The sequence below is a fragment of the Delphinus delphis genome, chromosome 2 (genome assembly GCF_949987515.2).
Source record: "Delphinus delphis chromosome 2, mDelDel1.2, whole genome shotgun sequence".
Lineage (NCBI taxonomy): Eukaryota > Metazoa > Chordata > Mammalia > Artiodactyla > Delphinidae > Delphinus > Delphinus delphis.
In genome coordinates, this window is record NC_082684.1 from 33,035,951 (window position 1) to 33,051,858 (window position 15,908).

At 37.1% G+C, this 15,908-nt stretch overlaps 1 protein-coding gene across 2 annotated transcripts in view; it reads right to left on the reverse strand.

Annotated features, from left to right (window-relative positions):
- Positions 1–15,908, reverse strand: part of SLC39A9 (solute carrier family 39 member 9) — a 47,269-nt gene that overhangs the window by 10,318 nt on the left and 21,043 nt on the right. The window contains exons 1-2 of one of the 2 annotated variants that reach the window (XM_060004340.1): positions 6,348–6,696; positions 3,476–3,670 (exon numbers count right to left, since the gene is read on the reverse strand). In XM_060004340.1, the coding sequence (XP_059860323.1) occupies positions 3,476–3,524 (49 nt within the window). In that variant the 5' untranslated portion in view covers positions 3,525–3,670; positions 6,348–6,696. Of the gene's footprint in view, positions 1–3,475; positions 3,671–6,347; positions 6,697–15,908 lie in introns of those variants that run through there. The other variant, XM_060004339.1, reaches the window with a different exon arrangement.

A 15,908-nucleotide genomic window follows, 5' to 3' on the forward strand; every position in this document is an offset into this window, starting at 1 on the left:
CACCTATAAATGCATTTTAAATTTAAACTGACAAGAATTGCAAGAAAAATGTCGTAAAGGCCACTATGGACAACTATGTAATGTAGCTGGAGTCAGAGTCCATCCAACAGAGGGTGCTTCTCATTTGCTATTTGGAATAAAGCACATAAGTAAAACCTTTTACTCCAAAATCAATTTCCTAAAATAAGACTTGGTTAGTTAAAAAAAAAAAAAGTTGCAAGAATAGTTCAAAAAGCAATCATATACCCTTTTCTCAGAATGACTAATTGTCCAACATTTTGCCCCATTTGCTTTATCATTTGGGCTTATGCTCTCTTGTTTTCTATCTACACTACACAAATATACATATTTGTGTATATCTTTTTTTCTGTACCATTTAAGAGTAAATTGCATACATTGTAACTCTTTATACTTAGATACTTCCGTGTGTATTTCTAATGATAAAGGATATTTTCTTATATAATCACAGTAAAGTTATCAACTTCAGTAAATTTAACATTGATATTTTTTTCTACTCTCTCTTGCATATTCTAATTTGTCAATTGCCCAAGAATGTCTTTCAGGGCATTTTTCCTTTTCCAGGAAGGATCCAGCCTAAGATCATATGTTGCACCTAGTTTTATCTCTTTAGTCTCCTTTAATCTGAGACATTTTCTCTGCCTTTGACTTTGTGACATTGATATCTCTGAAGAATACATTTCCTTCCCTGCGCCTTTCTTGTTTTATAACAGAGTGGTCCTTCCTTTTGGATTTGTCTGATGTGTTCTTAGATGATGCATTCTTGGATGGAATACTACATAGGTGATGCTCCTCAGGCTATCACATCTAGAGGCACAGGATGAACATCTGCTGCTCACTGGTGGTGTGAATTCTGGATTATATATTGGATATTGTAAATGTTATCTTGTGGATACTATGGATTCTATTATATTCCTCCAAAGAGTGTTGATTTTTTGCTTTGCTTTACATAACTGGATTTGGCTCAAACTGCAAACTCTGTCTTCTGGGCAGCTGCCTAAATCTCAGTTTAGTTCTTTTACATTTAGCTGAGCTGTCTAGAGTCTGCCCAAGAAAGCATGGTTCAGGGCTTAGCCAGAGACTTGGGCAGTTTATACATAGAATTTGGGGCTGAGTTTCTCTGTCTCTCTCCTTTCTAAGATTCTCCCCTCACTTTCCAGGGGCTGGGTAGCTTGAACTCTGTCCTCCAGTTCCTTAGGCCAGAAAGACTGTCTTCTATCAGTTAGTTACCCCATAGGCACTGACTGCTAAAAGCAGTAAAAATAGGAACTAAAAGTAGTAAAAATAGGTTCCAAGTGTAGACTCCCTTCCAGAATTTGCCTCCTTTAGGTCACTCACTCTCCAATGTCTTCAGATAGTGGTTTCCAAAATTCTGTCCAAAGTTTACAGTTATCTGTACAGAGGCTGGTCTGGTAGGAACATTCTGCCCACACTGAAAGCAGAATACCAGTGACATTAATTTTGATCATCTGATCAAGGTATTGTCCGATTTCTTCATTTAGTTACTTTTTTTCCCCTTGTAACTAATAAGCAAATCAAAATATACCCCCTAGATTTAACATTCATTGATGATTCTGGCCTGAGCCAATTTTTACTATGAAGGTTGCAAAGATGATTGTCCAACTCCAACTGCTTGCACATTTACCAACTGGCATTTAGCTTCTGCTGGAACCAAATGCCCTCCCTTCTCCTTTTATCTTTCTCCCATGTGGATGTGCCCATTGATTCCCATTTTTTCAATGATTTACGCTTTATTGCTGTTCTTAATTATCTTGGTGCACAAACTGTCTGAGATCTGGCCATGAGAAGCCCCTTCAAGCTGGTTCCTATATCCTGTGACATGTTTCCATCTTCTTTGAGCACTAGATGTTCCAAGCTCATTTTATCCTTACCCTGTCCTGTCCTAGAATCAGCCATTTCTCTGAAGAGCCCTGATATGCTCATTGCTAGTGGGGTGCCTTTACTTCTTGGCCCTCTCTGCACACAGAACTAAGACATACATACATGTATACATAGACACACATGTATATGCACACATACACATATACGTTTTAGAAATCATGATTCCAAGAGCTCTGATTCCAACCCATCCCTGTAGGGGTTCTTTCTTGCTTTCCCTCATTCCCTATTTGCATGTCCCTTCTTCCTCAGTGAGGGCTCTGGTTCCACCAACAGCGACACATTTACTCATTTGCTCAATCTTGTAACGTATCTAAACTAGTTTCAGAACTGTTGCCCACACCATTACAAAAAGCAAAGCCTATTAAAAAGAGTTCAGTACTGTTTACGCTTCTTCCCCAACTCTACTCACCACTAAAGGTATATAGTCAAATACTACATTCATAAGTTACTTGAATTAGTTTTTTCTGCATCCCCTTCAGTGTAACTGTGTTATTCATTTGAAGTATAGTTCATCTGTTTCAGTTAGCTCCCCCATCCTTTGCTGATTTCATTTTATATTTTGAATATGGAAAATATTAACATATTTCCCAAAGTTAAAACTATATCAAAAAGGCATGCCCGGGGAAGTGTCATGCCCTCCCAAAACCCTTCTACCTTATCCCACCCATGCCCTCACTCCTACAAGTAATCAACTTTGTTTTCTAGCTGATCCTTCATATGTTTCCTTTTTGTAAAGATAGGCAAATATATACACGTATACTTGTTTCCCCTTCTTTTTTACACAAAACATAATATATGATGTATAATAACTTATTTTTGCTTTTTTTTTTCCCGCTTAACGGTATTTCCTGGAAATCTCTCCATATTGGTTCACAGAGATCTGATTCCTTATTCTATTTCACAGCTACATAGAACTCCATTACATGGACACACCACACTACACTCAACCAATCTGCATGACTGGACATTGAAGGGTTTTTACAATGATAAACAATGCTGCGCTGATTAGTCTTGTGCATATGTATTTTCATATTGGAGCTGATTCATCAGAACAGATTCCTAGAAGTGCGATTTTGGGGTTGAAGGGTAAATTCTCCACTACAGGGGCTGTACCACTATGCACACCCACAGCAATAGATGAGAGTGCCTGTTTCTTCACAGCTTTGCCAACAGAGTATACTGCCAAGGTTTTGAATTTTTGCCTATCTGACAGGTGAGAAATGGCATCTCAGTGGAATTTTGATTTGATCTAAAGTCCACAGGCTTTAGACTGCTGACTGCTGAAAGGCTCCATGGCACAAAAAGGGTTAAGAACTTCTGCCCTAGACCTCCATCAAATGAGCTTTAAAATAACCAGGGTAATAATATAATAAACACTCCCTTGTGCCACATGTCACAACCCACTAGCTTTCTCAAATGAATGAAGTGTTCACCAGAACCTGAGAAAGTTTTAGCACTAAATAAGGCCACTGATACATACTGAATTATTCAATCATTGGTGATCACCTAAAATGCAAATGTTTTGCACTGCCCAGAAAACCTTGGAGCTACTTACCATCAGTAGAATGCACATGGGAGCTGCCAATCTGGTCCACCAGCAACATGAAAACAAAGCCCAGTACGAGGGAAACACCGATGTAGGCATGGAGCTGTGTGTGGTCATGGCTGTGCTCATGTTCATGGGCAACCGGTATTTCTGCTTTGTCTGACGCAATCACATTCTGTGTTTGACTCGCTTGGTGGTGTTTCCCTAGAGCAGAATGAACCATAAAGAGAAAATGTGTTTTCCCCCTCAAAACATCTTCATGTAGAAGCTTCCATTCTTTTGTATTTCAAGCTCTACAGATTTTACTGCAAAGACATTCACTTCCTGTGTTATAATCTAGCCAATCATAAACTCCCTTAACTTAAAGTTCATGATAAAAAAATTCCCAAGGGTCCTCTGCTTTTGGCATGCAGAGCTTTTAACTGCCTATTATTCCCAAAACCTAGGAAGTGGAAGCAAATCACCAAGAAAGCAGTCATATTCCCAAGGGATAGCATCCCCAAATCTTCCTTTCGGGCTAGAGAAATTCACACCAATCTCACCAGAAACTACAGTAAGGTTTATTTTGATGAAAATAGGCAAATGAAGAACAGTAACAGTGAAAATAATTACAATCAAATTTATCTAGTTTTACACTTAGGTTGATATAAAAATTGCAAATAAAGGGCAAACTGAGTATAAACACTTATAGCTTTAAAAATCTCAGGGGACAATCACTAATTAGAAACCAAAAGGGCAGAGCAGTTTAAAAGAGACATTTCCTTCTAGAAAGATGACTGTTCTAGAAAGATGACTGTTCTAGAAATATTATTGTCAGGATACTCTGAATTACAGTAAATGACACCTGGCTAAGTAATACTGCTAGTTTATTATACTCACGTATTTGACACTCAAAACATAAACACTTCAAGGCCAGAATCCTGATCTTTGCTGTGTTTCATAAATACAGGCTAACATACTAAACACATTTCTTGCTTGTAATTAGATTAAGCATTTTAATCTTTGACCAAAGAAATTACATAAGTCTGTTTCAATGTTTTAGAGCCTGCCTTAATTCTTTAAAAGTCATTTTTGAGAAGCACAAAGCACATACCATCTTAAGATAATAAAAACTCATGTATTTTTCTAATTCTTGAAAGATTTTTTGTTTATTTACACACCTTTTTTTTAACTTTTAAAAAATGTGGTAAAATACACATTACATAAAATTTACTTACCATTTTAACCATTTTTAAGCATACAATTCTGTGGCTTTAAGTACACTCACATCATTCTACAACCATCATCCATCTCTAAAACTTTTTCACCTTCCCAAAGTAATTTTTTAATCTTAAGATTTTTTTTCCCTAATAGTGATTGCATTTACTTGTTTTAAAATGTCTAAATCTCTCTCTTTTTTTTTAAATCAACTTTATTGAGGTATAACTCACAAATGTAAAAACTCTAGTAACTACCACCAAGGTCAAGATATGGAACAGTACTTTAAAATATCAGAAAAGTTGTCTTGTGCGTCCCTGGAGTCAATATGTCACTCTTGGTCCCAAGCAGGCACTGAAGAGCTTTTTGTCCCCAGAGTTTTCTCTGATCTAGGATTTCATATAAATGGAATTATGCAATATATCCTCTTTTGCATAAGGATTCTTTTGTTCGGCATAACATTTTGAGATTTATCTAAGCTTTGCATGTAGTTTGGTCCTCTTTTTTGTTGAGTAGCGTTCCATTGTATGGACATATCACAACTTGTTTATCCCATTCAGCTGTTGACAGACATTTAGGTAATTTCCAATTTTGGTCCATTATAAATAAAGCTGCTATGAGCATTCAGGTGCAAGTCTTTCTGTGGATACACATTTTCTTTTCCCTTGGGTAAATACCTAGGATCAGAACTGACAGGTGTATGTATGTTTAACGTTATAAAAAAGAACTGTCAAACTGTTCTCCGAAGTGGCTGTACCATTTTACAAACCCAACAGCAATGTTTGAGAGTACTAGTTGCTCCATTCCATTGTCAACATTTGATATTGTGAGGCTTTAAATTTTTAACCATTTTTACATAGGTGATCATGTCATCTGCAAACAGATAGTTTTACTTCTTGCCAATCTTTACGCCTTTTCTTTCTTTTTCTGGCCTTACTTCAGACTTGCGTCTGGCCAAGACCCCAAGTACAATGTTAAGTACAAGTGGTTGAGAGGAGACAGCCATGTTTTGTTCCCAGTGTTAGGCATCTTACCTGTAGGTTTTTCAAATATACCCTTTCTCAGTAAGGAAGTTCTTTCCTAGTTTGCTGAGAATTAGGAGTTTAATTCTGTCAAATGTTTATGCTTTTCTGTACCTGTTAAGGATGATCAAATGGTTTTTCTACTTTATTCGATTAAGATAATAAATTAAAATGGTTTTTGGATATTAATCCAACCCCTGATTTGCATTCCTAGGATAGACTCCAATTGGTCAAAATGTATTATCCTGTCTATATATTGCTGTATTCAATTTGCTAATATTTGGTAAAGCACTGTGCCAACTACATTCATGAGGGATATCTGTCTGCAATATTTTTTCTTGTAACATCTCTGTTTGAGTTACACTGGCATCTTAAAATGAGACGGAGTGCTCCTCCAAGAGACAGGCAGAAAAAAACTTCCTCCAGCCTCCCAATTTCCATTTTATTAATTTAAACAAGTTCTACGAGTATCAGCAGTTAATGTTAATGGTGCTAATGTTAAGCAGTTTTTGAAATTGCTGACATGAGACTTATGACAATGTTTTTTAAACTTTTAAGGACATGATCCCTAGTAAAAAATAAATTTTACATCATGATCTAGTAAACATACACATAGATGAAAAACTAAATAAAAATTTGCAAAAAATAATACTTATCCTTACAATGGTTACAACGCACTATTCTATTTCTTCATCTGTCTTGTCCCTCCTTTGTGCTCTTCTTAAATGCCAGTCACAAGTCCAACTTATTAAATTTATTTCAAGATCCAGAGTTGCTACCTTCAGTTTGGAAGCACTGCTGGAGGTAAAGAGAGACTTTCAGAGGAAGAAATGGATGGTTTTGGAATAAAAGGTATTTCCTGGAAATCAGAAGCCTACGCTGCAGTGATCAATTAAAGAGAACTGAACGCTAGACAGGTCTAGGAGGAAAAGGTGGGCAGACAGAATGTGCCTACCCTGTCCTTCATGCAAGCAAAATTATTGTTAGCAGTAAGGATTTTAAGCTAGAGAACTTACTGAAAGCTCAGAGATGAAAAATAATTAAGTTTATGAGAGAAGCAATCTAAGAATTTTGATCAGTAGTGTTGGACAATTAAAATGTAGCCTCATGGTAAAAGGAGGGTGTTCAGTTTGTGAAAAATCATTGAGCTATATATACTGCCAATATGTGTACTTTCTTGTATGTATGACGTATACTTTTTTGTATGCAATATTTCAATAAAAAGTTAATAAACTCAAAATGCAGTACCCTGATGACCAATACTGAGATGGCAGAACTCACTACTTTTCAAGTAGGTCTTTGTGTGCTGGGAGAATAGCTTAGCATGGCCTCAAGAATGTAAAATAAATAAACGAAGTAAAACAATTGACTTTCTCTAAAGACAAGGCAATTTTTGGTATGCTTCTGTTTTAACATACAAAACCAATTCTTCATATTTATAGATGTAAAGAAACTACACATGTGAAGTCAGTCATAGAATTTTGCTAACTACAATTTTCAACACTATTTAGAAAGATGCTATTGGAAAGGATTTGAATGATTATCTTTTCATAAGGTACCCACTAAATATTTAACAAAACGGGCTCCTGTCTCTGCTTCTGCTTAGACTCTGCAGGAGTTAATGAATCCATGGGCCTTCCATGCTGCTTCTCCTGGATAACACCTTGTCTTTCAAAACTCAGCTCATAAGTCCCTTCCTCCTTGAGATTTTCTGTGTCCTCCTCTAGTCATGTACACACAGAGTAGTAGTACGTGTCTACCATAGATTTTATATGACTATAACATAATTCAGACAGCAGCAAACTGCAGGACAGAGGCTCATGCCTAGCTCTGTAAATAAAATTTGCACTGGAACACAGCCATGCTCATTTGTTCATGGACTGTCTGTGGTTGCTTTCATGCTATGACAGCAGAGTTGAGTAACTGCAACAGAAACCATATGGCCCACAAAGCCTAAAATATTTACTATCTGGCCCTTTACAGAAAAAGTTTGCCAACCCCTGCTGTCACTGACTGTTAATTTATTCATTTTCCATCAGCTATGAATTCTTGAAGGCAGGGCTATATTGTGTATCTATGAACGGATAACAATCAATATAAGGCCATAAATTGAGTAGATACTCAACAAATTGATGTTGAAGGCAAAAAAATGGCCTTCACTTCTATATTTTTTTTATGTGGCATTTCATCTCAAAAGTTATGCAATTAATTACTTCCTAAGCAAAAAAGATTTTTTAAATGGAAATAAAATACAATCTTTTAGTTGTATGTTTTAAGGTAATTATGCACATGCTTCTTTATAAATCCAGACTTAATAGGTAACAGATGTACATGCTAAATTAGGTGAAAGGTCATGCTAAAGCCAGCTTAGGTACAAAGGTGGGTTAACACCTTATTAAAGGGTGTTAGTCATACTATTATTTGTGAACAGTTGCATAATAATTTTTAAAGATAATTAATTTTCAGGTGTCCATAGTTCTGAAACTAAATGTCAAGCCTAATTACAACTTTCAAAGGGTGGCCGAAATTATTTCCCTTCATAAGGTATAACTATATCAGAATTTTTAAATTTAAATGAGTATAAGATCCTTCTATATCTTATCCTAACAATGCTTTCTTTATCTAAATAATTTTGGAACTCTTGGTACAGCATTCAGAGTCACGTTTATGAATCACAATAAAACTGTCATATTTTCTAGTATCACCAGCTTTTGATCTAAAATAATATTGAATAAACAGGTCACCTATCTTATCAAACAGATTGGCATTGAATAAGTTGTACATTTCTCTAAACCTAAACTACTTTCAAGGAAAATTCTGCTGCCACTGATGATTCTCATCTAAGTGTGCTGCATACTCTGGAGGTAAATTAAAGAAAGAGTTCCAACATTTTTTGAGCATTCACTGATACAAGTACATAATTTCCTGATGTTCCCATTTTGAAGGCGTTAACACCTAATTTTATGTAAAATTGTGGCAAATAAGCAAAATGTCAGCAACATTATTTTATATATATATATATACGTGTTCACATACATATATATATGGCTTGAAATAAGTGTGCTGTTGATTGAAGCTTTCCATAAAAGACCTGAATACTTATACTTAAGTGGAATTTAACTTTATATAAAAACATGAAATATTTACTGGATTATATACAATGAATGGTAGGCATTATTGGTTTTATTTGCAAGCATTAGCCAAAACAAAACAAAAAAAACTTTTCAAAGTGAGTGATAATCCCATGATCTTATTAGTACATAAACAGATTAGTAATGGGATCCAGATATTCAGTATTAACACATCCATCCTTCCTTCTACTCTAGGACATGAAACTCAACCTAGCAAAAACTGAGATCTCAAAACCCAGCTATTTACTATTTACAGTAGCCAAGACATGGAAACAACCTACATGTCCATCAACAGATGAATGGATAAAGAAGATGTAGTGTATATATACAATGGAATACTACTCAGCCATAAAAAGAATGAAATAATGCCATTTGTAGCAACATGGATGACCTAGAGAGTATCATACTAAGTGAAGTGAGTCAGAAAGAGAAAGACAAATACCATATGATATCACTTACATGTGGAATCTACAATATGACACAAATGAACTTATCTACGAAACAGAAACAGACTCACAGACATAGAGAACAGATTTGTGGTTGCCAAGGTGGAGGGGGGTGGGCAAGGGATGGATTGGGAGTTTGGGATTAGCAGATGCAAACTACTATAAATAGAATGGATAAACAACAAGGTCCTCCTGTATAGCACAGGGAACTATATTCAATATCCTATAATAAACTATAATGGAAAAGAATATGAAAAAGAATGTATATATATGTATAACTGAATCACTCTGCCGCACAGCAGAAATTAACATCACATTGTAAATCAACTATACTTCAATAAAATAAAATTTTTTTAAAAACCAAGCTATTTAATTAAAATACATTACGTTGTGGACATGTGTTACTCATTCTCAAAAGAACTTTCAGGTTGTTATCGTTGTGTCTGTTTTACTCAGGGCACTGGTTGGTAATTCACATGCTGAGACATGTTCCACATCACATTCCCCACTGCAGAGTATATAAACCCAGTATTATCATTGGATATTGCTCATCAGACATATATTTCTCGTGCCACTAACAGAGTGTTCAGCAAATCATTATGGGCTTAATTCTTTCCCTAGATATTCATATAGGAGTCCTTCCAGTAAGTTCCATCAGTATAGTATGTAGCCTTTCTATGACACAGACACATACGTTAAATTTAATATAATAGAATCAATTTACCCTTTGAACAGATTTGTTGGAACTTCTTCTTCAGATTAACATGCACAAAGAACAAAGCATTCTAAGATTCAAACCTTCAGGTAATTTGTTTTTTTTGTTGTTTTTTTTGAGGTGATCCCCAGTTTTCAGTTTTGTATTTTTGGCCTTCACTGGTTGTTTTAAATTTCTTAACTTCTACTCACACCTTATAACCTTCACAGATTTTTACTATATACTTATCTTTTTCTGGCAAAGACAGACAGTTCTTTACACTTGACGTGTTTTCAGTAATAGGGTGGTGTAGCTCTTAATAATGATGCATTCTGTTTCTGATGTAAAACAGAAAACTGACCATAGTCAAATGTATAAAGCTGACATTTTAAAGGGATGTTAGTGAATCTTTTATCAAAATACTACCGTGTTTCTGAAAGACAAGAATCTCATTACAAGGTAGGAAACAGATTTCTTTAGCAGATAAATAGTGTTTTTGGTAATGTGAAATTCCTTACAAAGTCCACCATGTAGCAGAGTGTCATTAAAAGTGTAGGCTTCACAGAAACTAACACATCATTGTAAAGCAATTATACTCCAATAAAGATGTTAAGAAAAAAAAAAAAAGTGTAGTCTTCCAAGTAAGACAGGCTGTGTTTCAAATCCTGGTCCTGACGCTTACTGGCTGAGTTCCTTGGGCAAATTATTTAACCTCTTTGTGGCTCAAAAGCCTCATCTACAAAATAGTATCCACCTCAGAGGGTTGCTGTGATGATCAGGCAATATATTCACACAATACCTGGTATGTGGTTAAGTGCTCACTGAATGTTTAGGAACACAGTTGCACATTAGATGGAATTAATTTGGGAGATTTATTTTTAAACATCTTATATGAAATAGTTGGCCTGATTATCTGGTCAGATACAATACTGAACAATAAAACAATGCTGGGGGTGAAGGGAGAGGAAGGGGCAGGGAAAAAGCAGAGACTAGACATTTTAGCAGACAGAATAAGAGGTAGATGAGATAGGTTGTATTAGTCCAGGATCATCCATGTTTCAGAATCCTGAAAGTAAAGTATAACAAGAGCCTTAAAGAGCTCCACTTTTATTAATGAATGATAGGATAAAAGTTAATTAAATATAATAGCAGATTTAACCCTCTACTTTAAATGCAGAGCAAAATGACAGAGAAAGCCATAAAATGATAACTGTATCTCTCTAAAGAACCTGACACACGGCATTCTTGGAGAAATAAGTGGGATAATCTATACTGAACTATTTCTGACCACAACAGTTTCAATGATCATCCAGTTATGAGCACATCACATTTGTATTTAGGTCTTTGACCAAGAGTCTGCCTTCCTAAACATATCAATTCTCATGTTCCAAAGAATTATGGTGGTTTCAAACATTAGCTCCACAGTAAACAAGGACTGCAGTACTCAATAAACTATGTTCTCAAAACTTCTGTTTCTAGGGCTTCCCTGGTGGTGCAGTGGTTGAGAGTCCGCCTGCTGATGCAGGGGACACGGGTTCGTGCCCCAGTCTGGGAAGATCCCACGGGCTTGGGCCCGTGAGCCATGGCCGCTGAGCCTGTGCTCCGCAACGGGGGAGGCCACAACAGTGAGAGGCCTGCGTACCGCAAAAAAAAAAAACAAAACTTCTGTTTCTATAGAAAGATGGTTTTCTCACATGAACGCTAATAATCATCTAAGGCCAGTGAGTTTAGAGCTATAAACACAGAAGAGTATGTGAGAGGTTCCTTTTTACATTAATTCGTATTTAATAATGCTTATTAAAGTGTCAGAGCACTTAGTTAACATGGTACACTGAGCTCTGAAAAAATACGTTAATTATCATAATTATAAGGTTCACAGAAGAACTAAACCATAGCCTGTAGTTACATGTAAATAAACTCCTTTTTCAAAGTTTGGAGAAAAGTTGGTTTGATGTACAATAAAGAAAGAGTGGAAAAGGGTAGAGGGAGAAAAAGATAAAGTAGCAGAAACTAAAGTGATGTGACTTATCAGTATAGAGAGAGATGAGGAAAATTTGGAGATAGCTTAGTTTAAAACTAACATCATGGTCGAGCTACCTCAAAATTTAATAAAGTGGAATATTAACATTTTACTTTTTAAAAAGCATGATGGGAGGGCTTCCCTGGTGGCGCACTGGTTAGGAGTCCGCCTGCCAATGCAGGGAACATGGGTTCGAGCCCTGCTGCGGGAAGATCCCACATGCCGTGGAGCGACTGAGCCCATGTGCCACAACTACTGAAGCCCGCACGCCTAGAGCCCGTGCTCCGCAAGGAGAGAGGCCACCGCAATGGGAGGCCTGTGCGCCGTAACCAAGAGTAGCCCTCGCTCACCACAACTGGAGAAAGCCCGCACGCGGCAAAGAAGACCCAATGCAGACAAAAATAAATAAATAAAATAAATTAAAAAAAAAATAAAAAGAATGATGGGGACTTCTGGTGCTGGCCAAGGTGGAGTAAACCCACTATAGTCTCAATCACACATTGATTATGACAAAAACTCTGGACAAAACACACAAAATACAACTACCTGAAGACTATTAAGAGTAAACAATATCAAGAGGAGAGAGGGCAGCAAAAACTTCAAAAGAAACCCTGTCCTTCTAGCAGAGGACCAGGAAGAGGGACTGCTGAGAGGTGTTGGTGTGGAGGGAAGCCCTCCCCTTTTTTTTCCTTTTACTCTCCCTCTCTTTTCTTTCCCAGCCCTGCCTTGAAGGCAGCCCCAGCTGCAGAACTTCATGGCAGTACCAACAGCAGTTAAAAACCCAAGAAATACACCATCTTTCTGGCCACAGTATCTAGGAAAAGGGCCCCAGTGGTCTGAAGAGTATGGGGGGAAAACAGGTTATTCTGTTCTCTCTTTTCTCCTGCCACTTTGCCCTGACAGCAGCTCAAGCTACATGGAGCTTATCAAATTTCTAAATACTAGAATATCGGAAACTGACATTTTTAAAGTAACATTTACAATTGCACAACAATATGAAATATTTAGGTATAAATCTAACAAAATATTTGCAGATCTGTATGCTAAAAACTACAATACTGATGAAAGAAATCAAAGAAGACGTAAATAAATGGAGAGATATATTGTGTTCATGGATTGGAAGGCACAATATTCTCAAAATGTCAACTCTCCCCAAATTAATCTATAGATTCAATTTGATATCAATCAGGATCCCAGCATGATTTTTTTTGTAGATACTGACAAGCTGACTCTAAATTTTTATAGAAAGGCAAAGGAACTAGTTTAACCAAAACAATTTTGAAAAATAAGAACAAAGTTAGAAGGACTTCACAATCTAATTTCAAAATCTGCTATAAAGATATAGTCATCAAGAAGACAAATGTAGTATTGGCAAAGGATAGACAAATAGATCAATGGAACAGAACAGAGAATCCAGAAATAGACCAACACAAACATGGTCAATTGATTTTTGACAAAGGTGCAAAGACAATTCAATAGAGATAGTCTTTTCAACAAACGGTGTTGGAACTATTGGACATCCATCCATATGCAAAAAATGAAGGACTTCCCTGGTGGTGCAGTAGTTAAGAATCTGCCTGCCAATGCAGGGGACACGGGTTCGAGCCCTGGCCCAGGAAGATCCCACATGCTGCAGAGCAACTAAGCCTGTGTGCCACAACTACTGAGCCTGTGCGCTCTAGAGTTCATGAGCCACAACTGCTGAAGCCCGTGCACCTAGAGCCCATGCTCCTCAATAAGAGAAGCCACCGCAATGAGAAGCCCGTGCACCGCAACAGAGTAGCCCCCGCTCACGCAACTAGAGAAAGCCCGCGTGCAGCAACAAAGACCCAATGCAGCCAAAAATAAAAAATATAAATAAATTTATTTTTAAAAAAATGAACCTTTACATTGTGTTCAAAATTAACTCAAGATGGATCATAGACCTAAGTATAAAACCTAAAATTATAAAACTTCTAGAGGAAAACAAAAGAGAAAATCTTTGTGAACTTGGGTTTAGCAAAAGGTTTTAAAATATGACACCAAAAGCACAATTCATGAAAGAAAGAACTGATAAATTCACTTCATCAAAATTAAAAACTACTCTGTGAAAGATACTGTTAAGAGAATGAAGCCACAGACTAGGAGAAAATATTCGCAAATCACATATCTCAGTAAAGGACTTGTATCCAGAATACATGAAGAACTCTCCAAATTCAATAATAAGAAAACTCAATTTAAAATATGGACAAATGATTGGATACCATCAAAGAAGATACAGCAATGGCAATCAAGCACATGAAAAGATGTTCAACGTCATTTGCCATTAGGAAACTGCAAATTAAAACCACATTGAGATACCACTATCCACCTAATAGAGTGACTAATGAAAAGATGTTCAACGTCATTTGCTATTAGGAAATTGCAAATCAAAACCACATTGAGATACCACTACCCACCTATTAGAGTGACTAAAATAAAAAACTAAAACAAAATAGACAACATCAAGTGTTGGGAAGGGAATCAACTGGAACTCTCACACATTACTGAGGGGAACACAAAATGGTACAGGCACTTTGGAAACAAGTTTGGCAATTTCTTATGAAGGTAAACACACACTTACCATATAACCCAGCAATTCCACCTGTCAAAAGAAATAAAAATTCATGTTCGCACAAAGACCTGTACACAAATGCTTATAGTGACTTTACTGATAATCACCAACACTGGAAAAAACCCATGTCTTTCAACTGGTGAAGGAATAAACAAACTATGGTTCATCCAAACAATGGTTCATCCAAACAATGGCATACTACTCAGAAATAAAAAGGTACAAACCACTGATGCACAGAACAACATGATGACTCTCAACCTCATTATGCTAACTGAAAGAAGTCAGACCCAAAGGCTACAAGATTACATGTATATGACATTCAGAAAAGGCAAAACTATAAAGAGAGAGAAGAGATCAGAGGTTGCCCAAGGTTGGGGGAAAGGTTTGACTACAAAAGGGGATGAAGGTGATGGGACTGTTCTTCGTTTTTTTTTTTTTTTGCGGTATGTGGGCCTCTCACTGTTGTGGCCTCTCCCGTTGCGAAGCAACAGGCTCCGGACGCGCAGGCTCAGCGGCCATGGCTCACGGGCACAGCCGCTCTGCCGCATGTGGGATCTTCCCGGACCGGGGCACGAACCCGTGTCCCCTGCATCGGCAGGCGGACTCTCAACCACTGCGCCACCAGGGAAGCCCTGTTCTTCGTTTTGACTTTATGCATTTGGCAAAATGCAGTCATTCATGCCAAAAAGAGTGAATGTAAAATATATAAATGAAAATACATATTTTTTTTTTTTTTTTTTTTTGGTACGCAGGCCTCTCACTGTTGTGGCCCTCCCCGTTGCGGAGCACAGGCTCCGGTCGTGCAGGCTCAGCGGCCACGGCTCATGGGTCCAGCCGCTCCGCGGCATGTGGGATCTTCCCGGACCGGGGCACGAACCCATGTCCCCTGCATCAGCAGGAGGACTCTCAACCACTGCGCCACCAGGGAAAATAATTTTTAAAGTTTTTTTTTCTTGTTTTTGGCAAGGCTTGGTGGCTTGTGGGATCTTAGTTCCCCGACCAGGGATAGAACCCACACGCCCTGCAGTGAAAGCACGGAGTCTTAACCACTGGACCGCCAGGGAAGTCCCTTAAAAGATTTTTTAATGATGGCTTAGGGCAGGAGAATAATCTATGGTGAAAAGGTTAAAGAGACCAGAACGCTTATTTTTGAAAAAACAGGTTTATACAGCACATACATTTTCAAATGAATCCACAAAATTATTTTAGAACAAAACCAGGAAAACTATTAAAATAAAGGAAAGCAACCCAACACATAGTAGCTACATTTAACTTTAAAACTATACCTGAAATATGGTATGTAAATTATGTCATAAACTGTTATTGAAAAACAAACAAA